This window comes from Bombina bombina, chromosome 6, assembly GCF_027579735.1.
Source record: "Bombina bombina isolate aBomBom1 chromosome 6, aBomBom1.pri, whole genome shotgun sequence".
Lineage (NCBI taxonomy): Eukaryota > Metazoa > Chordata > Amphibia > Anura > Bombinatoridae > Bombina > Bombina bombina.
The window spans coordinates 917,860,647-917,887,209 of NC_069504.1; the positions used below are offsets into that span (position 1 = coordinate 917,860,647).

The following is a 26,563-nucleotide window of genomic DNA, read 5'->3' on the forward strand; positions in this document are numbered from 1 at the left end:
TCATGTGGACTTAGAAACAGGCTTTGCCTTTCTAGCAGGCTTGGATTTATTCCAGACCGGAGATGGTTTCCAAACTGAAACTGCTCCTGAGGATGAAGGATTAGGCTTTTGTTCTTTGTTGAAACGAAAGGAACGAAAACGATTATTAGCCCTGTTTTTACCCTTAGATTTTTTATCCTGTGGTAAAAAAGTTCCTTTCCCACCAGTAACAGTTGAGATAATAGAATCCAACTGAGAACCAAATAATTTGTTACCCTGGAAAGAAATGGAAAGTAGAGTTGATTTAGAAGCCATATCAGCTTTCCAAGTCTTAAGCCATAAAGCTCTTCTAGCTAAAATAGCTAGAGACATAAACCTGACATCAACTCTGATAATATCAAAAATGGCATCACAGATAAAATTATTAGCATGTTGAAGAAGAAGAATAATATTATGAGAATCATGATCTGTTACTTGTTGCGCTAAAGTTTCCAACCAAAAAGTTGAAGCTGCAGCAACATCAGCCAATGATATAGCAGGTCTAAGAAGATTACCTGAACACAGATAAGCTTTTCTTAGAAAGGATTCAATTTTCCTATCTAAAGGATCCTTAAACGAAGTACCATCTGACGTAGGAATAGTAGTACGTTTAGCAAGGGTAGAAATAGCCCCATCAACTTTAGGGATTTTGTCCCAAAATTCTAATCTGTCAGACGGCACAGGATATAATTGCTTAAAACGTTTAGAAGGAGTAAATGAATTACCCAATTTATCCCATTCTTTGGAAATTACTGCAGAAATAGCATTAGGAACAGGAAAAACTTCTGGAATAACCACAGGAGATTGAAATACCTTATCTAAACGTTTAGAATTAGTATCAAGTAAAGAACGAATAAATTCCATTTTAAATAAATATGAAGATTTATCAGCATCAATCTCTGAGACAGAATCCTCTGAACCAGAAGAGTCATCAGAATCAGAATGATGATGTTCATTTAAAAATTCATCTGTAGGGAGAGAAGTCTTAAAAGACTTTTTACGTTTACTAGAAGGAGAAATAACAGACATAGCCTTCTTTATGGATTCAGAAACAAAATCTCTTATGTTATCAGGAACATTCTGCACCTTAGATGTTGAGGGAACTGCAACAGGCAATGGTACATTACTAAAGGAAATATTATCCGCTTTAACAAGTTTGTCATGACAATTAATACAAACAACAGCCGGAGGAATAGCTACCAAAAGTTTACAGCAGATACACTTAGCTTTGGTAGATCCAGCACTAGACAGCGATTTTCCTGTAGTATCTTCTGACTCAGATGCAACGTGAGACATCTTGCAATATGTAAGAGAAAAAACAACATATAAAGCAATTGATCAAATTCCTTAAATGACAGTTTCAGGAATGGGAAAGAATGCCAAAGAACAAGCTTCTAGCAACCAGAAGCAATAAAAAATGAGACTTAAATAATGTGGAGACAAAAGCGACGCCCATATTTTTTAGCGCCAAATAAGACGCCCACATTATTTGGCGCCTAAATGCTTTTGGCGCCAAAAATGACGCCACATCCTGAACGCCGACATTTTTGGCGCAAAATAACGTCAAAAAAATGACGCAACTTCCGGCGACACGTATGACGCTGGAAAAACGGAAAATAATTTTTTGCGCCAAAAAAGTCCGCGCCAAGAATGACGCAATAAAATGAAGCATTTTCAGCCCCCGCGAGCCTAACAGCCCACAGGGAAAAAAGAGTCAAATTTTTGAAGGTAAGAAAAAAATGATTAATTCAAGTGCATTATCCCAAATATGAAACTGACTGTCTGAAAAATAAGGAATGTTGAACATTCTGAGTCAAGGCAAATAAATGTTTGAATACATATATTTAGAACTTTATAAACAAAGTGCCCAACCATAGCTTAGAGTGTCACAGAAAATAAGATTTACTTACCCCAGGACACTCATCTACATGTTTGTAGAAAGCCAAACCAGTACTGAAACGAGAATCAGCAGAGGTAATGGTATATATAAGATTATATCGTCGATCTGAAAAGGGAGGTAAGAGATGAATCTCTACGACCGATAAGAGAGAACCTATGAAATAGACCCCGTAGAAGGAGATCACTGCATTCAAATAGGCAATACTCTCCTCACATCCCTCTGACATTCACTGCACGCTGAGAGGAAAACCGGGCTCCAACTTGCTGCGGAGCGCATATCAACGTAGAATCTAGCACAAACTTACTTCACCACCTCCATCGGAGGCAAAGTTTGTAAAAACTGAATTGTGGGTGTGGTGAGGGGTGTATTTATAGGCATTTTGAGGTTTGGGAAACTTTGCCCCTCCTGGTAGGAATGTATATCCCATACATCACTAGCTCATGGACTCTTGCTAATTACATGAAAGAAACGGCCCTTAAAAAAACCCTTAAGATCCGGTCTTAGAGGAAGTGGCCAAGGCTGGCAACTGGACATCCGAACAAGATCTGTATACCAAAACCTGTGAGGCCACGCTGGTGCTACCAGAAACACATACGATTGTTCCATAATGATCTTGGAGATCACGCTTGGAAGAAGAACTAGAGACGGAAAGATATAAGCAGGTTGGTAAAACCAAGGAACTGTTAAAGCATCCACCATCTCTGCCTGAGGATCCCTGGACCTGGACAGGTACCTGGGAAGTTTCTTGTTTAGATGAGAAGCCATCAGATCTATTTCTGGAAGACCCCACATCTGTACAATCTGACAAAATACATCTGGATGGAGAGACCACTCCTCCGGATGTAAGGTCTGACGGATGAGATAATACGCTTCCCAATTGTCTACAACTGGCATATGCACCGCAGAAATTAGAGAAGAGCTGGATTCTGTCCAAGAAAGTATCCAAGATTTTTCTTTCATAGCTAGGGGACTGCGAGTCCCACCCTGATGATTGACATATGCCACAGTTGTGATATTGCCTGTCTGAAAACAAATGAATGGTTCTCTCTTTAACAGAGGCCAAACCTGGAGAGCCCTGAAAATAGCACGGAGTTCTAAAATATTGATTGGTAACCTCGCCTCTTGAGGTTTCCAAACCCCTTGTGCTGTCAAAGATCCCCAGACAGCTCCCCAACCTGAAAGACTTGCATCTGTTGTGATCTCACTCCAGGTAGGATGAACAAAAACAGAATTTATGCTTACCTGATAAATTTATTTATTTTGCGATGTACCGAGTCCACGGATTCATCCTAACTTGTGGGATATTGTCCTTCCTGACAGGAAGTAGCAAAGAGAGCACCACAGCAGAGCTGTCTATATAGCTCCCCCCTTAACTCCACCCCCCATTCATTCAACCGAAGGCCAAGGAAGAAAATGAGAAACTATAAGGTGCAGAGGTGACTGAAGTTTACATAAAAAATACTATCTGTCTTGAATAGACAGGGCGGGCTGTGGACTCGGTACATCGCAAAAGAAAGAAATTTATCAGGTAAGCATAAATTCTGTTTTCTTTTGCAAGATGTACCGAGTCCACGGATTCATCCTAACTTGTGGGATACCAATACCAAAGCTTTAGGACACGGATGAAGGGAGGGACAAGACAGGAACCTAAATGGAAGGCACCACTGCTTGCAAAACCTTTCTCCAAAAAATAGCCTCCGAAGAAGCAAAAGTATCAAATTTGGAAGTCGCAGCCTTACAAATCAGTCCAACAGAAGCATAATTTTTAAAAGCCCATGTGGACGCCACCGCTCTAGTGGAGTGAGCTGTAATTCTTTCAGGAGGCTGCTGTCCAGCAATCTCATAAGCCAAACGGATGATGCTTTTCAGCCAAAAGGAAAGAGAGGTAGCCATAGCCTTTTGACCTCTACGCTTTCCAGCATAGACAACAAACAAAGAAGATGATTGGCGAAAATTTCCTGATTGATATTCCTGTTAGAAACAACCTTAGGGAGGAACCAGGTTTGGTACGCAAAACCACCTTATCAGCATGGAAAACAAGATAAGGCGAGTCAGATTGTAATGCAGATAGTTCAGAAACTCTTCGAGCTGAAGAGATAGCAACTAGAAACAGAACTTTCCAAGATAGAAGCTTAATATCTATGGAATGCATGGGTTCAAATGGAACCCCCTGAAGAACTTTAAGAACTAAATTGAGACTCCATTGCGGAGCAACAGGTTTAAACACAGGCTTAATTCTAACTAAAGCCTGACAAAAAGCCCGAACATCTGCCAGACGCTTGTGCAACAGGGACATCTGCCAGACGCTTGTGCAACAGAATAGACAAAGCAGATACCTATTCCTTTAAGGAACTAGCGGACAATCCTTTCTCCAATCCTTCTTGGAGAAAAGACACAATCCTAGGAATCCTGATCTTACTCCATGAGTAGCCTTTGGATTCACACCAAAAAAGATATTTACGCCATATCTTATGATAGATCTTCCTGGTGACAGGCTTTCGAGCCTGAATCAAGGTATCTCCAAGCAGACAGCTGTAGAGAAATTAGATTTGGATGCTTGAATGGACCTTGAATCAAAAGGTTCCGTCTCAGTGGCAGAGTCCATGGTGGCAGAGATGACATGTCTACCAGGTCTGCATACCAAGTCCTGCGTGGCCATGCAGGCACTATCAAAATCACTGAAGCTCTCTCCTGTTTGATTCTGGCAATCAGACGCGGAAGGAGAGGGAATGGTGGAAACACATAAGCCAGGTTGAACGACCAGGGTACTGCTAGAGCATCTATCAGTACTGCCTGAGGATCCCTTGACCTGGATCCGTAACGAGGAAGTTTGGCGTTCTGACAAGACGCCATCAGATCCAATTCTGGTGTGCCCCATAGCTGAACCAGTTGAGCAAACACCTCCGGATGGAGCTCCCACTCCCCCGGATGAAAAGTCTGACGACTTAGAAAATCTGCCTTCCAGTTCTCCAACCCTGGGATATAGATTGCTGATAGATGGCAAGAGTGAGTCTCTGCCCATCGGATTATCCTGGAAACTTCTATCATCGCCAAAGAACTCCTTGTTCCCCCCTGATGATTGATATAAGCTACAGTCGTGATGCTGTCCGACTGAAACCTGATGAATCTGGCCGAAGCCAGCTGAGGCCACGCCTGAAGAGCATTGAATATCGCTCTTAATTCCAGAATATTTATCGGTAGGAGGGCCTCCTCCTGAGTCCACAAACCCTGTTCTTTAGTTGCAGTGGTCTGAGATGCAAGCGAGCAAACGGAACTATGTCCATTGCCGCTACCATAAGTCCAATTACCTCCATACACTGAGCCACTGACGGCCGAGGAATGGAATGAAGAGCTCAGCAGGTGGTTAAAATCTTTGATTTCCTGACCTCCGTCAGAAATATTTTCATGTCCACTTAATCTATCAGAGTTCCCAGGAATGGAACTCTTGTGAGAGGAATAAGAGAACTCTTTTTCACGTTCACCTTCCACCCATGAGATCTTAGAAAGGCCAACACTAAGTCCGTGTGAGACTTGGCAAGTTGGAAAGTCGACGCTTGAATTAAGATGTCGTTTAGATAAGGCGCCACTGCTATGCCCCTCGGCCTTAGGACCGCCAGAAGGGACCCTAGCAACTTTGTGAAGATTCTTGGCGCCGTGGCCAACCCGAAGGGAAGAGCCACAAACTGGTAATGCCTGTCCAGAAAGGCAAACCTGAGGAACTGGTGATGATCTTTGTGGATAGGAATGTGTAGATACGCATCCTTTAGATCCACTGTAGTCATATATTGACCCTCCTGGATCATTGGTAAAATAGTCCGAATGGTCTCCATCTTGAAGGATGGAACTCTTAGGAATTGGTTTAGGAGCTTGAGATCTAGAATTGGTCTGAAGGTTCCCTCTTTTTTGGGAACCACAAACAGATTAGAGTAGAAACCTTGCCCCTGTTCTGTTTTCGGAACTGGGCAGATCACTCCCATGGTAAAAAGGTCTTCTACACAGCGTAAGAACGCCTCTCTTTTTGTCTGGTTTACAGACAATTGAGAAAGATAGAACCTCCCCCTTGGAGGAGAATCTTTGAAATCTAGGAGATACCCCTGGGCTACAATTTCTATGGCCCAGAAGTCCTGAACGTCTCTTGCCCAGGCCTGAGCAAAGAGAGAAAGTCTGCCCCCTACTTGATCCAGTCCCGGATCGGGGGCTACCCCTTCATGCTGTCTTAGTGGCAGCAGCAGGCTTTTTGGCCTGTTTACCCTTGTTCAAAGCCTGGTTAGGTCTCCAGGTTGGCTTGGATTGAGCAAAGTTCCCCTCTTGCTTTGCAGCAGGGGAAGAGGAAGCGGGACCACCCTTGAAGTCTCGAAAGGAACAAAAATTATTTTGTTTGGTCCTTATCTTATTTGACTTATCTTGAGGGAGGGCATGACCCTTCCCTCCAGTGATGTCTGAAATTATCTCTTTCAGTGCAGGCCCGAATAGGGTCTTACCTTTGAAAGGGATGGTCAAAAGCTTAGATTTAAATGACACATCAGCTGACCAGGACTTAAGCCATAATGCTCTTTGCGCTAAAATGGCAAAACCTGAATTCTTTGCCGCTAACTTAGCAAGATGAAAAGTGGGGTCTGTAATAAAAGAATTAGCCAACTTAAGGGCCTTAATTCTGTCCAAAATATCCTCTAGTGGGGTCTCCATCTGAAGAGCCTCTTCTAGAGCTTGAAACCAAAAAGCAGCTGCAGTGGTTACCGGAACAATACACGCTATAGGTTGAAGAAGAAAACCCTGATGAACAAACATTTTCTTTAGGAGACCCTCTAACTTTTTATCCATAGGATCAATGAAAGCACAACTGTCTTCAATAGGTATAGTTGTACGCTTAGCCAGAGTAGAAATAGCTCCCTCCACCTTAGGGACCGTCTGCCATGAGTCCTTTATGGTGTCAGAAATGGGGAACATTTTCTTAAAAACAGGAGGGGGAGCGAACGGAATACCTGGTCTATCCCACTCCTTAGTAACAATGTCCGAAATCCTCTTAGGGACCGGAAAAACATCAGTGTAAACAGGAACCTCTAAATATTTATCCATTTTACAAAATTTCTCTGGAACGACAATATGAGCAATAAACGGAGGTGCTCTAGCTTAAATTTAAATGCCGTCATATCTGAATCTGTCTGAGGGAACATCTTTCCTGAATCAGAAATCTCTCCCTCAGACAGCAAATCCCTCATCCCTACCTCAGAACATTGCGAGGGAATAACGGATACGGCTACTAAAGCGTCAGAAGGCTCAGCATTTGTTCTTAACCCAGAGCTACTGCACTTCCCTTGCAACCCTGGCAGTTTAGATAAAACCTCTGTGAGGGTAGTGTTCATAACTGAAGCCATATCTTGCAAGGTGAAAGAATTAGACGCACTAGAAGTACTTGGCGTCGCTTGTGCGGGCGTGACTGGTTGTGACACTTGGGGAGAACTAGATGGCAAAACCTGATTTACTTCTGTCTGAGAATCATTTAATGCCAAATTCTTATAAGTCAAAATATGCTGTTTGCAATTTATAGACATATCAGTACAATTCGGACACATTCTTAGAGGGGGTTCCACAATGGCTTCTAAACAAATTGGACAATGAGTTTCCACAGTGTCAGACATGTTTAACAGGCTAGTAATGAAGCAAGCAAGCTTGGAAAACACTTTAATGAAAAAAACACAATTTGCAAAAACGGTACTCTATCTTTAAGAGAAAAAAAAGATATACACAAACTGCAAAACAGGTTAAAATTGCTTCAAAAATTCCGAAATTTTAACAGTGTACCCACTAAGCTTTAGAAGAATTGCACCATAAGTAAAAAAGCAATAGACCCCCAAATGAAAAAACCGGATTGATAAGTGTCTAAAACCGGTTAAAAACCCCTAAAGCACCTTGCCACAGCTCTGCTGTGGCCCTACCTGCCCTTAGGAAGCGATAATATGGGGTTTAAAGCTTCAATTTGTCCCTCAGAAGACTCTCAGGACCTCAGGAAAAGTTGCTTGCTGCTTGTAAATGTAGGCCCCGCCCACCTCACTTGATGTTGCTGGGGCCTACACAAAACTAACAAACCCTGCCTGAAAGCCATGTGGGTTATAAACAACCCCAAAGAACCCTCAAGCAAATGTCCCATAAAACAGAAAAGGTTACTCCCAGACACAAAAACGTTTGTCCCAAATTCACATAACAAACTGAGTGCCCACAAAAAATGAACCCTTTATGCAAGCTAGTAAAAACCTCTGATAACACTAGGATTACTGCTTACCCTTCCCCTAATGGGGACACTGTCAGCCTTTCTGAGTTAACACAGTCTCTGCAGAAAATATGACTGAACATACCTCACTGCTGTATAGCATGAAACCATTCCTCACACTGAAGTTTTCCTGTACTCCTCAGCTTCTGTGGGAACAGCAGTGGACCTTAGTTACAAATGCTAAGATCATCATCCTCCAGGCAGAAATCTTCATCTATGTCCTGCCTGAGAGTAAATAGTACAACACCGGTACCATTTAAAAATAACAAACACTTGATTGAAGATAAAATAAAACTAACAGTTTAACACCTCTTCTCTTTACCCTTCCTGCTTAGAGCCAGCAAAGAGAAGGACTGGGGGGTGGAGTTAAGGGGGGAGCTATATAGACAGCTCTGCTGTGGTGCTCTCTTTGCTACTTCCTGTCAGGAAGGACAATATCCCACAAGTTAGGATGAATCCGTGGACTCGGTACATCTTGCAAAAGAAAGAGGCCCCCTGAATTAAACGATGATGGTCTAACCGCCAAGTCAGAGAGAGTTGAATGTTGGGATTTAAGTATATCAATTGTGATATCTGAGTATAATCCCTGCACCATTAATTCAGCATACAAAGCTATAGAGGTCTCATGTGAAAACGAGCAAAGGGGATCGCATCCAATGCTGCAGTCATGAGACCTAAAACTTCCCTGCACATAGCCACTGAAGGAAATGATTGAGACTGAAGGTTTCGACAAGCTGAAACCAATTTCATTTGTCTCTTGTCTGTTAAATACAGGGTCATGGACAATGAATCTATCTGGAAACCTAAAAAGGTGACCCTTGTCTGAGGAATCATGAAACTCTTTGGTAAATTGATCCTCCAACCATGTCTTTGAAAAAACAACACTAGTTGTTTTGTGTGCAATTCGGCTAAATGTAAAGACTGAGCTAGAACCAAGATATCGTCCAAATAAGGAAACACCACAATACCCAGTTCTCTGATTACAGATAGAAGGGCACCAAGAACCTTTCAAAAAGATCCTTGGAGCTGTTGCTAGGCTAAATGGAAGAGCGACAAATTGGTAATGCTTGTCTAGAAAAGAGAATTTCAGAAACCGATAGTGGTTTGGATGAATCGGAATGTGAAGATATGCATCCTGTAAGTCTATCGTGAAAATATAATGACCTTGCTGAACAAAAGGCAAAATAGTCCTCATAGTCACCATCTTTTGAATAAAACCCCAGACCCTGTTCCTGAAACGGAACTGGTATTATTACCCCTGAAAGCTCTAGATCTGAAACACACTTCAGAAAATCCGGATTTGCTGGAACGTGAGAGAGAAAGAATTTTCTCACAGGAGGCCTTACTCTGAAACCTATTCGATACCCTTGAGAGACAATACTCCGAATCCACTGATTTTGAACAGAATCTGCCCAAATGTCTTGGAATAATTTCACCACCAGCTGAACTGGATCGAGGGCGGCACCTTCATGCAGACTTGGGGGCTGGCTTTGGTTTCTTAAAAGGCTTGGATTTATTCCAACTTGAAGAAGGTTTCCAATTGGAACCAGAGTGTTTAGGGGAAGGATTAGTTTTCTGTTCATTGTTCTGTCGAAAAGAATGAAAACGATTAGAAGCTTTAGATTTAGCCTTAGATCTTTTATCCTGAGGCAAAAAACTCCCTTCCCCCCAGTGATAGTTGAAATAATTGAATTAAACTTAGAACCAAATAAACTGTTACCTTGGAAAGAAAGAGATAGTAATCTAGACTTAGATACCATATCAGTATTCCAAGATTTGAGCCATAAAGCTCTTCTAGCTAAAATAGCTAAAGACATAGATTTAACATCAATTTTGATGATATCAAAAATAGCATCACAGATAAAATGATTAGCATGTTGAAGCAAACGAACAATGCTAGACAAATCAGGATCTGTTTCCTGTTGTGCTAAGCTATCCAACCAAAAGGTTGATGCAGCCGCAACATCAGCCATAGCAATGGCAGGTCTGAGAAGATAGCCAGAATATAAATAAGCTTTCCTTATATAAGATTCAAGTTTCCTATCTAAAGGATCTTTAAAAGAAGTACTGTCTTCCATAGGAATAGTAGTACGTTTGGCAAGAGTAGAAATAGCCCCATCAACTTTGGGGACTTTTTCCCAAAACTCGAATCTAGCCGCTGGCAAAGGGTACAACCTTTTTAACCTAGAAGAAGGAATGAAAGAAGTACCAGGCTTAATCCATTCCTTAGCAATCACATCAGAAATAGCATCAGGAACTGGAAAAACCTCAGGAGTAACCACAGGAGGTTTATAAACAGAATTTAAACACTAGTTTTGATATCAAGAGGACTAGACTCCTCAATATCCAAAGTAACCAACACTTCTTTTAACAAGGAACAACTATACTCAATCTTGAAAAGATAAGTAGATTTGTCAGTGTCAGTGTCTCTGTTAGGATCTTCTGAATCAGAGAGATCCTCATCAGAGGAGGATATTTTAGTATGTTGTCGGTCATTAGAAATTTCATCAATTTTATGAGAAGTTTTAAAAGACCTTTTATGTTTATTAGAAGGCAGAATAGCAGACAAAGCCTTCTGTATCGCATCAGCAATATCATTTTTCATATCAACAGGGATATCATGTACATTAGATGTTGAAGGAACAACAGAAACTGTACTAGTACTGATGGAAACGTTTTCTGCGTGCAAAAGCTTATCATGACAACTGTTACATACTACAGCTGGAGATATAATCTCAGCTAAGTTACAACAGAACTTTGGTAGAACTGTTATCAGGCAGCAGGGTTCCAACAGTTGCTTTTGAGACAAGATCAGATTGAGACATCTTGCAAAATGTAAAAGAAAAAACAATATTAAAGCAAAATGTACAATTTCCTTATATGGCAGTTTCAGGATTGGGAAAAAATGCAAACAGCATAGCCCTCTGAGCATATAAAAGGCAAGAGAAATATAGGAAGTGGGATGAAAAATAAACTAAATTTTTTGGCACCAAGTATGACGCACGACGCAAAAGGAAGTTTAATTTTTTTTGCCGCCAACAACATCCGGAAGTGACGCAACTTGTGTAATTACAGACGCAACCTCGTGCAAGGAAACCTGGCGCCAAGTAAGACGCCGGAAATGATGAACTTGCATCATCAAAGACATGCCTTTGCGGCAAAAAAAGAAAAATTCTCTGGCCAAGAATGACACAATTACATAACAGCATTTTGTGCCCTCGCAAGCCTAATTTTGCAAGCAAAATTAAAAGAAAAAACAGTCAATTTGAAAAACGGACTATACCCCAGGTAAGACAAATAACTTCCTAAACATGCTTCCCAAACTGAAACTGACAGTCTGCAAAAGGAAATATACATAGACCTGACTCATGGCAAATATATAGGTAAAATACATATATTTAAAACTTTATATTAATACATAAAGCGCCAAACCATAGCTGAATCCTTACGACCGATAACAGAGAACCTTTGAAAAGATTTTCCACAAGGAAAACCATAAAATCAATAGGCGATACTCCCTTCACATCCCTCTGACAAACACTGTACTCTGAAAGGAATTGGGCTTCAAAATGCTTAGAAGTGCTTATAATAGAAGAAATCATAGAAATCAAGCACAAATTTACTTCACCGCCTCCATAGGAGGCAAAGTTTGTAAAAACTGAATTGTAGGTGTGGTGAGGGGTGGGCATTTTGAGGTTTGGGAAACTTTGCCCCTCCTGGTAGGATTGTATATCCCATATGTCACTAGCTCATGGATACTTGCCAATTACATGAAAGAAAAATCAAAAGAAGTCTGTAAAACAAAAAACTGAAAACGCCTGTCCAGAAAAGCAAACCTCAAAAAATGGAAATGTTCTTTGTGAATTGGAACATGAAAGTAGGCATCCTTTAAATCTATTGTGGACAATAGTCCAAATTGCTTCCTTTTTGAAAGATGGAATCTTTACAAACTTGTTAAGAGCTGGTCTGAAAGTACCTTCCTTCTTTGGAACAATGAAGAGATTTGAATAAAATCCCATCCCCTGTCCCTGCAAAGGAACTGGAACAATCACCATAGCTTCCAGATCTGGAAAAAAAAGCTTGAGCTTTTAAAGGATTCCTTGGAACATGGGACTGAAAAAACGTCCTCTGGGAGGACTTGTTCTGAAACCTACTCAAAATCCCTGAGAAACTATATTCAGAACCCAGGGATCTGTAACAGACTGAAACTAAGCCTCCTGAAAGAGGCTTAATATGCCCCCTACTAGAACTTCTGGATTGGGGGGGCGCACCTCCATGCAGTTTTGGTAGTAGGGATAGATTTCTTATCCTGCTTTGACTTGTTCCGGTTAGCACTAGGTCTCCAGAATGAACCAGAGCTGCCTTGCTTCTGAGCAAAAAAGTCAACCTTTTGTTCTTTTTTCTGACAAAAGGAATGAAAACTTTAGATTAACATCTAGACTTTTGTCCTGAGGAAGAAAAGCCCCTTTACCTCCAGTAACAGTAGATATTATATAATCTAAATCAGAACTAATCAAATTCTTTTTCTTAAAGCAAAGAGATAATAATCTGGATTTTGACACCATATCAGCAGACCAGGATTAAAGCTCTAAGGCTCTCCCCTTAGGCAAAAGATTTGCACTAGCAGAGTCATCAGAATATGGTTCTGAAAGACTAGACAACCAGTAAGTAGAAGCAGCAACCACATCAGAAATAGAAATAGTTGGCCTGAGCTTGTAAAAGGCCCTTCTATGAAAATACTCTAATTTTCTATCTAAAGGCTCTTTAAAAGAAGTACTGTCTTCCAAAGGAATAGCAGTACGTTTAGCCAGAGTGAAAATAGCCCCATCAACCTTGGTAACTGTTTCCCAGAAATCAACATTAGCAGCAGGTAAAGGATATAACTTTTTAAACCTTGCAGAAGAAGTAAATGAATTACCTGGCTTAGAACATTCCTTAGACACAGACAGTATCAGGAATAGGGAAAACCTAAGGGAGATTAACAAAACTCTTAAAAACTTAATTTAAACGATAACAAGTCTTATAATCAGAAACGTTAGGATCTTTAACCCCTCAAGTAATATCAGGTTCAACATTAGTTGAAAATTCCTTTTCACCAAAGGAAACTTCACCATCTGAAGACATAAAAACGTATCCCTGGTTTCAGGGCACAGAGAACTTGAAGGTAAAATCTGAAATGACCTTTTATGCTTGTTTGAAGGCAGGAGAGCAGCCAGTGCCTCAGAAACTGCAGCCTTGAAAAAAAATAAATCACTGTAGGTGAAACAGAATTAGTATTCTCCTGTATTGAATAAACAGAAGGTCCGTTAATAAAAAAAAAAAACAGCATAAGGTTGGTCTGATTGCATTAATAATTCTAAACATGAGTCACATAAATGAGCCGGAGAAGGCATCTCAGCTTTTTTACAATAAGCAAACCTAATAATGGTAGAAAGGTGTTCAGGGGACTCAATTTCTTCAATAGATTTGGGGACAAAATCAGACTACTCTATTATAGCATATGTCAAAGCAATGCATAAAACACTATAACCCCCTAAAAAGCTCTTGAGGAATGGAAATAACTTACCTCCTCCTCAGCAGCTTTAAATAAACTCACAGGTACAATGCGTGCTAAGCCAAACTGCAAAAAAAAGCAGGTGACATTAACATAGCATCCGAAGGGAAGATAACGCTCATCAGAGAGAATTAACGTGTGCAAAAATAAATAGCAGCTATAAGGAAACCTGACGTGCGCATAGCAAAGTACGAACATGTGCTTACCCGACTTGCATAAACCATTCATCGAGCGAAGGGACTATAGAAAAACTAAAGTAACATCCGCTAACCTGACAAGGACTAACCAGACGTGCGGAACCACAACATGCGTAAACCAACAAGCTGATGCAAAATTCAAACTAAGTATGCCAAAAAACAAACAAACAATGTGGCAAAACGGCAAGGGAGTAGTATAAAGGATTCTGTCCCAGGGCCATATATATTTGCAAATATTTATAGAAACTAAAAAAGTGTCCATAACATAGCAATAGACACTTGACCACCAGCAAATAAGCAGCAGACAGCCAAACCAGTACTGAAACTTATCAGAAGAGGTTAAGGATTAGCAGTATATTGTAGATCCATAAAGGGAGGCCAAAGTCAAGTCCCTGCAACAATTTGTGGAAGGTTTATGAAAAATGTCCCACAAGGTTAAAAAAGAATCACTAACCATACCCCATATACATCCCTCTAACAAGTACTGTACTCTGAGGGGAAACCGGGCCTCAATATAGGCTGAAAACCCCCCTCTCTGAAGAATCCAATACACATCTTCATTCTTCAACCACCTCCAGCTGAGGAAAAGTAAAGACTAAGGTACAAGTGAGGTGGGAGGGGTTTTATAGGGCTCTTGGGATTTGGGACTCTTTGTGGTAGAGAAGAATAATTCCCAGGAGTAATGGATCGTGGACTCTCACCACCTGTATGAAAGAAATGGAGGTTGAAAACAAACCTGGGCTCTAATCACAAACAAAAGAATACACAGAACCTTAGAAAATATCCTGAAAGCAGAAAAAAACAGACCAAATGGAAGAACAACAAACTGAAAATGTTAGTCCAGGAAAATAAGAAACACATGAGTTCTTTGTGAATAAGAATATTCAATTGATTATATGTACAACTGACTTTTGATATACCCCTAGCTTACCATTTTAAGTTATGATCTGCTATCAAATTTACCCCAGAAATCAAGACTCTATGAACACTAACAATTACTACTCTTTCTTCCTGCTCCCACTTACACCAATTGGTGCATTTTATGGAAATACTCTAAATTACCAATTATCTGCATCTCACATATTGAAGACCACCACTTTTTTTTTTTAACAATTGTTTTACTATTTCTACCTCTGATGAACATAAACACCTTATCTGCAGAAGTTAGAAAATTATTCTATTCTTATCCTTTGTACTCCATTCCTTTCTGTAGAAGACATTGCTTACAATAATCTCATTTAGAATACTGATTTAGCCAATCTCCTTTAGCTTCAAAGCACTGACTCTATGATTGTGTCTGAGAGCCTTTCTATCTAAAGTGTAATTTGTACAAAGGTGTATTGACTAATGACTGTCACACGAGAGTAGGTTCCTTTCTGTTGCCTAACATGCATTATAATAAATCTTAATATGGCTGTGTAAATCTGGTGGTGCTTAATAAATAAATAAAAAATACCTCGCTTCAAATCATAAATTTAAAAAAAAAACACAAGTAAAATACACAGTGTTCCTATATATATATATATATTTATTTATATAAATAAACAAAACAACTTATTTAGATTTCTTCCAAATGTAGTGTTTTTCCCATTAATCATTAACACAGGTTACCTGTTGCAGTACATTTGGGTTCTGTTGCATGAAGTGTAGTAGACGCTGTCCCTCTTGCGAAACTTCCCTCCGCCCTAATGGTTTCTTTCCCTCCTTGGATATATGCTTGAAGAGGTAGGTGACAATGTAATCTAAGCAAGCACAGCAGCTAGAGGAGACAATGGTATCTGTATATAAAAAAAATAAAATAAAATAAAATAATCTGTTATATCTCATCAAAAGTATACTGTATGTGTGAGTATATATATATAAATAAGTCCAAAGAGAGCACTCGCCCGTGTTACAAAAAGTTTTAATCCATATTGTTAATGTTTTCGAGAAGTGAGCCCGTCATCAGACAAGTGGGGAAAAAAAACAAGAATTTTTTTTTCACTTGTCTGATGACGGGGTGACTCCTGGAAAACATTAACAATATGGATTAAAACTTTTTGTAACACGGCGAGTGCTCTCTTTGGACTTATTTGCATATTACTGTGTGGGATGCACCAAGGCTTAAAGAAGAATAGTGACTGCTGGTCTTTTGAACCAGTATACATATACATATATATATATATATATATATATATATATACACACACACATTCTAATAATTGAGAAAGCATAATTTATTCTTACCTGATAAATTAATTTCTTCTTTCTTGGTAGTGAGTGTCCACGGTCCTTACTTTTGGGAATTACATCACCTGGCCACTAGGAGGAGGCAAAGACACGCTACACTAGAGTTTTATCTATCCCTCCTACTTCCCCTTCCCTCCCAGTATTGCTATATAGCTGAGGAAATAGAAAATAAGAAGAATATAGGGTACAGAGTTGCAAACAAAAACTGCCGCCACAAAACAAGAAACAAAATCACGGGCGGGTCCGTGGACTTTCACTACCAAGAAAGAAATTAATTTATCAGGTATGAATAAATTACGTTTGCTTTCAAATGGTAGTGAGAGTCCACAGTCCTTACTTTTGGGAATCAATATCCAAGCTGTGGAGTCCATGAAAAAACACAATTTATGCTTACCTGATAAATTTATTTCTCTTGTGGTGTATCCAGTCCACGGATCATCCATTACTTGTGGGATATTCTCCTTCCCAACAGGAAGTTGCAAGAGGACACCCACAGCAGAGCTGCTATATAGCTCCTCCCCTAACTGCCATATCCAGTCATTCGACCGAAACAAGCCGAGAAAGGAGAAACCATAGGGTGCAGTGGTGACTGTAGTTTAAACTAAAATTTTGACCTTCCTTAAAATGACAGGGCAGGCCGTGGACTGGATACACCACAAGAGAAATAAATTTATCAGGTAAGCATAAATTGTGTTTTCTCTTGTAAGGTGTATCCAGTCCACGGATCATCCATTACTTGTGGGATATCAATACCAAAGCTAAAGTACACGGATGAAGGGAGGGACAAGGCAGGTACTTAAACGGAAGGTGAAACCTTTCTCCCCAAAATAGCCTCCGAAGAAGCAAAAGTATCAAATTTGTAGAATTTTGAAAAAGTATGAAGCGAAGACCAAGTCGCCGCCTTGCAAATCTGTTCAACAGAAGCTTCATTTTTAAAGGCCCAAGTGGAAGCCACAGCTCTAGTAGAATCAGCTGTAATCCTTTCAGGAGGCTGCTGTCCAGCAGTCTCATAGGCTAAGCGGATTATGCTTCTTAGCCAAAAAGAAAGAGAGGTTGCCGAAGCCTTTTGACCTCTCCTCTGTCCAGAGTAAACAACACACAAAGCAGATGTTTGACGAAAATCTTTAGTAGCTTGTAAGTAAAACTTTAAAGCACGGACCACGTCCAGATTATGTAAAAGACGTTCCTTCTTTAAAGAAGGATTAGGACACAATGATGGAACAACAATCTCTTGATTGATATTCTTATTAGATACCACCTGAGGCAAAAACCCAGGTTTTGTACGCAGAACTACCTTATCTGTATGGAAGATCAGATAAGGAGAATCACAGTGTAAAGCAGATAACTCGGAGACTCTACGAGCCGAGGAAATAGCCATCAAAAAAAGAACTTTCCAAGATAAAAGTTTGATATCTATGGAATGAAGAGGTTCAAACGGAACCCCTTGAAGAACTTTAAGAACCAAATTTAAGCTCCATGGGGGAGCAACAGGTTTAAACACAGGCTTGATTCTAACCAACGCCTGACAAAACGCCTGAACGTCTGGAACATCCGCCAGACGCTTGTGCAAAAGAATAGACAGTGCAGAAATCTGTCCCTTCAAAGAACTAGCTGATAATCCTTTTTCCAAACCCTCTTGGAGAAAAGATAATATCATGGGAATCCTAACCTTACTCCATGAGTAACTCTTGGATTCACCCCAATAAAGATATTTACGCCATATCTTATGGTAGATTTTCCTGGTGACAGGCTTTTGTGACGGAATTAAGGTATCAATGACTGACTAGGAGAAGCCACACCTTGATAAAATCAAGCATTCAATCTCCAGGCAGTCAGTCTCAGAGAAATTAGATTTGGATGATTGAAAGGACCTTGTAGTAGAAGGTCTCGTCTCAAAGGCAGAGTCCAAGGTGGAAAGGATGACATGTCCACTAGGTCTGCATACCAGGTCCTGCGTGGCCACGCAGGTGCTATCAAGATCACCGATGCTCTCTCCTGCTTGATCTTGGCAATCAGTCGAGGGAGCAGAGGAAACGGTGGAAACACATAAGCCAGGTTGAAAGACCAAGGCGCTGCTAGATCATCTATCAGCGTCGCTTCTGGGTCCCTGGACCTGGATCCGTAACAAGGAAGCTTGGCGTTCTGGCGAGACGCCATGAGATCCAGTTCTGGTTCGCCCCAACGATGAACCAATTGAGCAAACACCTCCGGATGGAGTTCCCACTCCCCCGGATGAAAAGTCTGACGACTTAGAAAATCCGCCTCCCAGTTCTCTACACCTGGGATATGGATCGCTGATAGGTGGCAAGAGTGTCTCTCTGCCCAGCGAATTATTTTGGCGACTTCTAACATCGCTAGGGAACTCCTTGTTCCCCCTTGATGGTTGATGTAAGCCACAGTCGTGATGTTGTCCGACTGAAATCTGATGAACCTCAGGGTTGTTAACTGAGGCCAAGCTTGAAGAGCATTGAATATTGCCCTCAATTCCAGAATATTTATTGGGAGGAGATTCTCCTCCTGAGTCCACGATCCCTGAGCCTTCAGGGAGTTCCAGACTGCACCCCAACCTAGAAGGCTGGCATCTGTCGTTACAATTGTCCAATCTGGCCTGCGAAAGGTCATACCTTTGGACAGATGGACCCGAGATAGCCACCAGAGAAGAGAATCTCTGGTCTCTTGATCCAGATTTAGTAGAGGGGACAAATCTGTGTAATCCCCATTCCACTGACTGAGCATGCATAGTTGCAGCCGTCTGAGATGTAGGCGCGCAAACGGTACTATGTCCATTGCCGCTACCATTAAGCCGATTACTTCCATGCACTGAGCCACGAAGAGCGCGGAATAGAATGGAGAACACGGCAAGAATTTAGAAGTTTTGATAACCTGGACTCCGTCAGGTAAATTTTAATTTCTACATAATCTATCAGAGTCCCTAGGAAGGAGACTCTTGTGAGTGGGGATAGAGAACTCTTTTCCTCGTTCACTTTCCACCCATGCGACCTCAGAAATGCCAGAACTATGTCCGTATGGGACTTGGCAATTTGGAAGTTTGACGCCTGTATCAGGATGTTGTCTAGATAAGGGGCCACTGCTATGCCCACGGCCTTAGGACCGCCAGAAGCGACCCCAGAACCTTTGTAAAAAATTTTGGGGCTGTAGCTAACCCGAAGGGAAGAGCCACAAACTGGTAATGCCTGTCCAGAAAGGCAAACCTTAGGAACCGATGATGATCTTTGTGTATCGGAATGTGAAGGTAAGCATCCTTTAAATCCACTGTAGTCATATATTGACCCTCCTGGATCATAGGTAGGATGGTCCGAATAGTTTCCATTTTGAATGATGGAACTCTGAGGAATTTGTTTAAGATCTTTAGATCCAAGATTGGTCTGAAGGTTCCCTCTTTTTTGGGAACTACAAACAGATTTGAGTAAAATCCCTGTCCCTGTTCCTCCTTTGGAACTGGATGGATCACTCCCATAACTAGGAGGTCTTGCACACAGTGTAAGAATGCCTCTTTCTTTATCTGGTTTACAGATAATCGTGAAAGGTGAAATCTCCCTTGTGGAGGGGAAGCCTTGAAGTCCAGAAGATATCCCTGAGATATAATCTCCAACGCCCAGGGATCCTGAACATCTCTTGCCCACGCCTGGGTGAAGAGAGAAAGTCTGCCCCCTATTAGATCCGTTACCGGATAGGGGGCCCTTGCCTTCATGCTGTCTTAGAGGCAGCAGCAGGCTTTTTGGCCTGCTTGCATTTGTTCCAGGACTGGTTAGGTTTCCAGGCCGTCTTGGACTGAGCAAAAGTTCCCTCTTGTTTTGTAGCAGAGGAAGTTGATGCTGCACTTGCCTTGAAGTTTCGAAAGGCACGAAAATTAGACTGTTTGGCCCTTGATTTGGACCTGTCCTGAGGAAGGGCATGACCTTTACCTCCAGTAATGTCAGCAATAATTTCCTTCAAACCAGGCCCGAATAGGGTCTGCCCCTTGAAGGGAATGTTAAGTAGTTTAGACTTTGAAGTCACGTCAGCTGACCAAGATTTAAGCCATAGCGCCCTACGCGCCTGGATGGCAAATCCAGAATTCTTAGCCGTTAGTTTAGTCAAATGAACAATGGCATCAGAAACAAAAGAATTAGCTAGCTTAAGTGCTCTAAGCTTGTCAAGTATGTCATCCAATGGAGTCGTTGCCTGTAAAGCCTCTTCCAGAGACTCAAACCAGAATGCCGCAGCAGCAGTGACAGGAGCAATGCATGCAAGGGGCTGCAGGATAAAACCTTGTTGAATCAACATTTTCTTAAGGTAACCCTCTAATTTTTTATCCATAGGATCTGAAAAAGCACAACTGTCCTCGACAGGGATAGTGGTACGCTTTGCTAAAGTAGAAACTGCTCCCTCCACCTTAGGGACCGTCTGCCATAAGTCCCGTGTGGTGGCGTCTATGGGAAACATTTTTCTAAAAATAGGAGGGGGGGAAACGGCACACCAGGTCTATCCCACTCTTTATTAATAATTTCTGTAAACCTTTTAGGTATTGGAAAAACCTCAGTACACACTGGCACTGCAAAGTATTTATCCAGTCTACACAATTTCTCTGGCACTGCAATTGTGTCACAGTCATTCAGAGCAGCTAAAACCTCCCTAAGCAATACACGGAGGTTCTCAAGCTTAAATTTAAAAGTAGAAATATCAGAATCAGGTTTCCCTGAGTCAGAGATATCACCCACAGACTGAAGCTCTCCTTCCTCAGCTTCTGCATATTGTGAGGCAGTATCAGACATGGACCTTAAAGCGTCTGTATGCTCTGTATTACGCCTAACACCAGAGCTATCTCGCTTTCCTATAAATTCAGGCAGCCTGGCTAATACCGCTGACAGTGTATTATCCATGACTGCCGCCATGTCTTGTAAAATAATCGCTATGGGCGCCCTTGATGTACTTGGCGCTATTTGAGCGTGAGTCCCTTGACCGGGAGTCAAATGGTCTGACACGTGGGGAGAGTTAGTCGGCATAACTTCCCCCTCATCAAAATCCTCTGGTGATAAATTTTTTAAAGACAAAAGCTGATCTTTATTGTTTAAAGTGAAATCAATACATTTTGTAAACATTCTCATATGGGGTTCCACCATGGCTTTTAAACATAATGAACAAGGAGTTTCCTCTATGTCAGACATGTTTGTACAGACTAGCAATGAGACTAGCAAGCTTGGAAAACACTTTAAATCAAGTTAACAAGCAAATATAAAAAACGGTACTGTGCCTTTAAGAGAAACAAATTTTGTAAAAATTTGAAAAACAGTGAAAAAAGGCAGTATATCAAACTAAATTTTTACAGTGTATGTAATAGGTTAGCAGAGCATTGCACCCACTTGCAAATGGATGATTAACCCCTTAATACAAAAAACGGATCAAAAAAACGAAATAAACGTTTTTTAAACAGTCACAACAACTGCCACAGCTCTGCTGTGGCCCTACCTTCCTCAATAAACGACTTTTGAAGCCTTTAGAGCCCTTCAGAGATGTCCTATAGCATGCAGGGGACTGCTGAGGGAAGCTGAATGTCTCTGTCTGTAATTTTAACTGCGCAAAAAAGCGCTAAAATAGCCCCCTCCCACTCATACTACAACAGTGGAAAGCCTCAGGAAACTGTTTCTAGGCAAAAATCAAGCCATCCATGTGGAAAAAACTAGGCCCCAATAAAGTTTTATCACCAAAGCATATATAAAAACGATTAAACATGCCAGCAAACGTTTTATATTGCAATTTTATAAGAGTATATATCTCTGATAGTAAGCCTGATACAAGTCGCTATTAAATCACTGTATTTAGGCTTAACTTACATTAATCCGGTACCAGCAGCATTTTCTAGCAATTCCATCCCTAGAAAAACTTAAAACTATACATACCTCATAGCAGGATAACCTGCACGCCATTCTCCCTCTGAAGTTACCTCACTCCTCACACATATGTGAGAACAGCAGTGGATCTTAGTTACAAGCTGCTAAGATCATAGAAAACGCAGGCAGATTCTTCTTCTAAATACTGCCTGAGATAAAATAGTACAACTCCGGTACTATTTAAAAACAAGAAACTTTTGATTGAAGAAAAAACTATTTATATTTTACCACTTTTCCTCTTACTACCTCCATCTTTGTTGAGAGTTGCAAGAGAATGACTGGATATGGCAGTTAGGGGAGGAGCTATATAGCAGCTCTGCTGTGGGTGTCATCTTGCAACTTCCTGTTGTGAAGGAAAATATCCCACAAGTAATGGATGATCCGTGGACTGGATACACCTTACAAGAGAAAAACGGGTGGGAAAAAAGGAGAAGAAAGGCAGGCCTTCAATTAGTAGAACTTACCGCCTGGAGGACCTTCCTGCGAAAGGCTGCCTCAGCCGAGGCAAAAACATCAAAATGATAGAATTTGTTAAAAATATGCAACAATGACCAAGTCGCTGCTTTGCACAGAAGCATAATTCTTAAAGGCAGAAGATAAAGAACAAGTTGAATGAGCATTAATTCTAGTAGGCAGTTGCTGACCCGCCTCTAAATAAGCCATACAAATCAAACTCCTCATTCAAAAAGACAAGGATACCGCAGTATCCTTCGGAACCTTCTGCTTACCAGAATACAAAACAAATTAACTGGAAGATTATTATTAACATCAGTTAATTGTAGAGTGCCAACAGGTTCCACATGGCTAGATTGACGAAAGACTTTAGTTGCTTACAAATAAAGTTTTAAAACTCTAGCAACATCCAAATTATGCAAAAAGCTCTCCTTCAAAGCCATAGAGGCCTATTTATCAAATGTCTGTCAGACCTGATCCAACAGTGTGGATCAGGTCCGACAGACATCGCTGAATGCGGAGAGCAATACGCTCTCCGTATTCAGAATTGCACCAGCAGCTCTTGTGAGCTGCTGGTGCAACGCCGCCCCCTGCAGACTCGCGGGGCAATCGGTTGTCAATCAACCCGATCGTACTCGATCGGGCTGAATTCCGACGATTGCTGTCTGCCTCATCAGAGCAGGCGGACAGGGTTATGGAGCAGCGGTCCTTAGAAACACGGGGCATCAAGATCCGTACGGAGCTTGATAGAAGGATTTGGACAAAGAGAAGGAACCACAATTTCACTATTGATGTTCTCAGTAGAAACCACTTTTGGTAAAAAAAACAAACACAGTACGTAAAACCACCTTGTCCTGATGAAAGATCAAATACAGAGGATCTGATGAGAGGGAAGGTAATTCAGAAACTCTCCTGGCAGAAGAGATTGCCAAGAGAAACAACACCTTTCAGGATAACAAATTAATGTCCAAGAGTGCATTGGCTCTAATGGAGGCGATTGTAAAAATCTAAGAACCCAATTAAGATTCCAAGGAGGAGAGATTGGCTTGAACACAGGTCTGACCATGAAGAAAGCCTGGACAAAGGACTGAAAATCAGGCAAACGTGCTAACTTCCTATGAAATAGAGCTGAAAGGGCAGAGATCTGATCCTAGGAATTCTGACAGAATGCCAAGATAAAGCTTGTTTTGAACACCAGGAAAAATATACCTTTCAGACCTTGTAATAAATTCTTCTAGTAACCAGCTTGCAAACCTGAATCAAGGTATCAATTACTGACTCAGAGAAACCCCTATGAGACAAAATCAACCGTTTAATCTCCATACAGTTAAATTTAGAACTGCAGATTTTGATTAATGAACGGACCTTAAACGAGCAGATCCTGCCGAAGTGGAAGTTGCCACGGAGGGGTGCTGGACATTCTGATCAGGTCCACATACCAGGTCCTGTGAGGCCACGCCGGAACTTTTAAGATTGCCTGAACACCTTCATGTTTTAGACATGCAACCACTCTGAGAAGGAGAACAATCGGAGGAAACAGACAAGATGATAGACAAGATGATAATCCCATAAAGCATCTATCAACTCCGCTTGGGGATCCCTCATTTTGAACCCATAATGAGGAAGTTTGTGGTTGAGCTGGGACACCATTAAATCTATCTGTGGCTGCCGCCAGCGAGCTACCAATTAATTAAAGATCTCCTGATTGAGAGATCATTCCCCAGGACTGCCGTCTCAATTAATCCGCTTCATAGTTGTCCACTTCTGGGATATGAACTGCAGATATCGAACAAAGATTCTCTTCTGCTCATGAAAAAATACGAGAGACCTCATTCATTGCAAGGAAGCTGCGAGTGCCTCCCTGAGGATTTATGTACGCAACAACCTTCCAGCCGTGACTCAGTTGGAGCCTGAACCAATGTATTATCCAAGTAAGAAGCAACAGCTAGTCAGACCAATGGGAAGAAATGTGAACTGATAATGTTTGTTCATATAAGCAAACCAAAGAAATCGATAATGATCTTGATGGATCGAAATGTAAAGGTATGCATCCAGCAGATCTATGGTGGAAATGAACTAACCACAAACAAATAAGGATAAGATCAATCGTATGGCTTCCATCTTGAACGAGGGAACCCATAGAAACTTGTTGAGAGTCTTTAAATCCAGAATAGGATGGCACAATGAACAGGTTTGAATAGAAACATGTCTGATGTTCTGAAAGAGGAACAGGAGCAATGACCCCCATTTCCTCTAGATTTTGTACACAGCGAAGAAATGCCAGTCTCTTGTCTACTCGTTTGGAGATGTGAGACAGAATAAAACTTCCTTGAGGTGGGCAAGCCTTGAAACCTATTCCTGTACCCCTGAGACAGGTCCGGTTTGAGGGCCGCACCTTCATCTCGACTCAGAAGGCTTCTTGAATTGTTTGGACTTTGACCATACAAGATTTGGTCTCCATGTAGTCCTGGAAGACTGGTTTTGGGGAGGAGCCAGCTCTCTGATTTTTGGATTGTCTAGAGGGACGAAAACAACCCCCCCGCCTTAGATTTAGGCCTAGACTTTTAATCTTATGGTAAAAAGGCTCCCTTGCCTTCATGATAGTAGAAACAATAGAGTCTATACCAGGACCAAGGAGAGTTTTACCCTTTAAAGGCTAGAGATAAAAGTCTAGATTTGGATACCATATCTGCAGACCAAGATTTTAGCCAAAGGGCTCTTCTGGCTAGAACAGCTAAAGCAGTATTCTTCGCATATGAACCACTGCATCACAGATTAATGAGTTTGCAGATTTAAGGAACCTTATACAGTCCTGGATTTCCTCTAAAGAAGACTCCTCCGAGACTAACTCAGAGAGAGAATCGTAACAGAAGGCAGCAGCGCCTGCAACTTCCGCCACACTAACAGCCAGTTGAAAAGGGAAACCACCCTGTAGGAAGGCCCTTCTCAGGTAGTCCTCCAACTTCCGGTCCATAGGATCTTTAAAGGATGTACTACCCTCTAATAGTATAGTAGTTCTTTTCGCAAAAGTAGAGATTGCCCCATCTACCTTGGGGATAGTTCCCATAATTCCAGATTCAATTCTGAAACTGGGAACAATTTCTTAAAATTCAGGGAAGGAGAAAATTGAATTCCCGGGTTTACCCCATTCCTTAGAGATAATCTCAGCCACTTGAAAAGGAGCAGGGAAAAATTCTGGAGATTTAGTCTAGGGTTTACAAATCATGTCCAATTTCTGGACAGGTTTGACTTCAGTCTGATTAGAGTCCTGAACCTCCAAAGTTCTTAATAAATTCTTTAAGTAAAGCTCTTAAGGGATCCATATTAAACCGAAAGGTGACATCCGCAGATTCCTAAAATCTCTCCGTCAGATGCTGACAAAGATCTATCTTGGTCTGATTCCTTAGGAGCGAAGGACTAACTGTGAGGAGCAAATTCGTTCACGCCACTGTCAGTAATAAACACCGGGGGAGGATCCGCCTTAGGTGCAGGACCTGAGCCTTGAGAACAGCTCTGTAAAACGGACACCAGACAGGAGCCACAAAGCTGAGCTGGGGGACATACTGTTGAAAATGTACACAACAAACATTTGTTTGGAGGAAAAACATAATTTGAGAGATCCCCTTGTGATCATCCTCCCTGATGGCTTCAGTCCCAGGTTGGTATTTCTCCTAGAGCAGTGTTTCCCAACTGCTGTCCTCAAATACCCCCAACAGTCCTGGTTTTCATTATAGTTGAACCAGTGCACAGGTGAAGTATTCAGCTGATCAGTAACCAACCTGCTCTCATCCATCAGCTGATTATTTCACCTGTGCTCTAGTTCAGCTATAATGAAAACCAGGATTGTTGGGGGTACTTGAGGACTGCGGTTGGGAAACACTGTCCTAGAGTATAAAGCCAATTAAAGCAATAATTGACCATCACAGAAAGGAAATAAACTGCGCAATAGTAAATAATATCTCAAAATTTAAGTACACTAGTACCAATATATTTGTGTAAATTAAAACCCCAATAGCAACCTGACTCTGGTGTAAGAGTCTTACCCCCCTCCTG

General features: G+C 41.3%; 1 protein-coding gene across 1 annotated transcript in view; it reads right to left on the reverse strand.

Moving 5' to 3' along the window:
• Positions 1 to 26,563, reverse strand: part of RANBP17 (RAN binding protein 17) — a 1,312,934-nt gene that overhangs the window by 140,245 nt on the left and 1,146,126 nt on the right. The window contains exon 25 of the mRNA XM_053718559.1: positions 15,549 to 15,715. Within this exon, the coding sequence (XP_053574534.1) occupies positions 15,549 to 15,715 (167 nt within the window). The remainder of the gene's footprint in view (positions 1 to 15,548; positions 15,716 to 26,563) is intronic.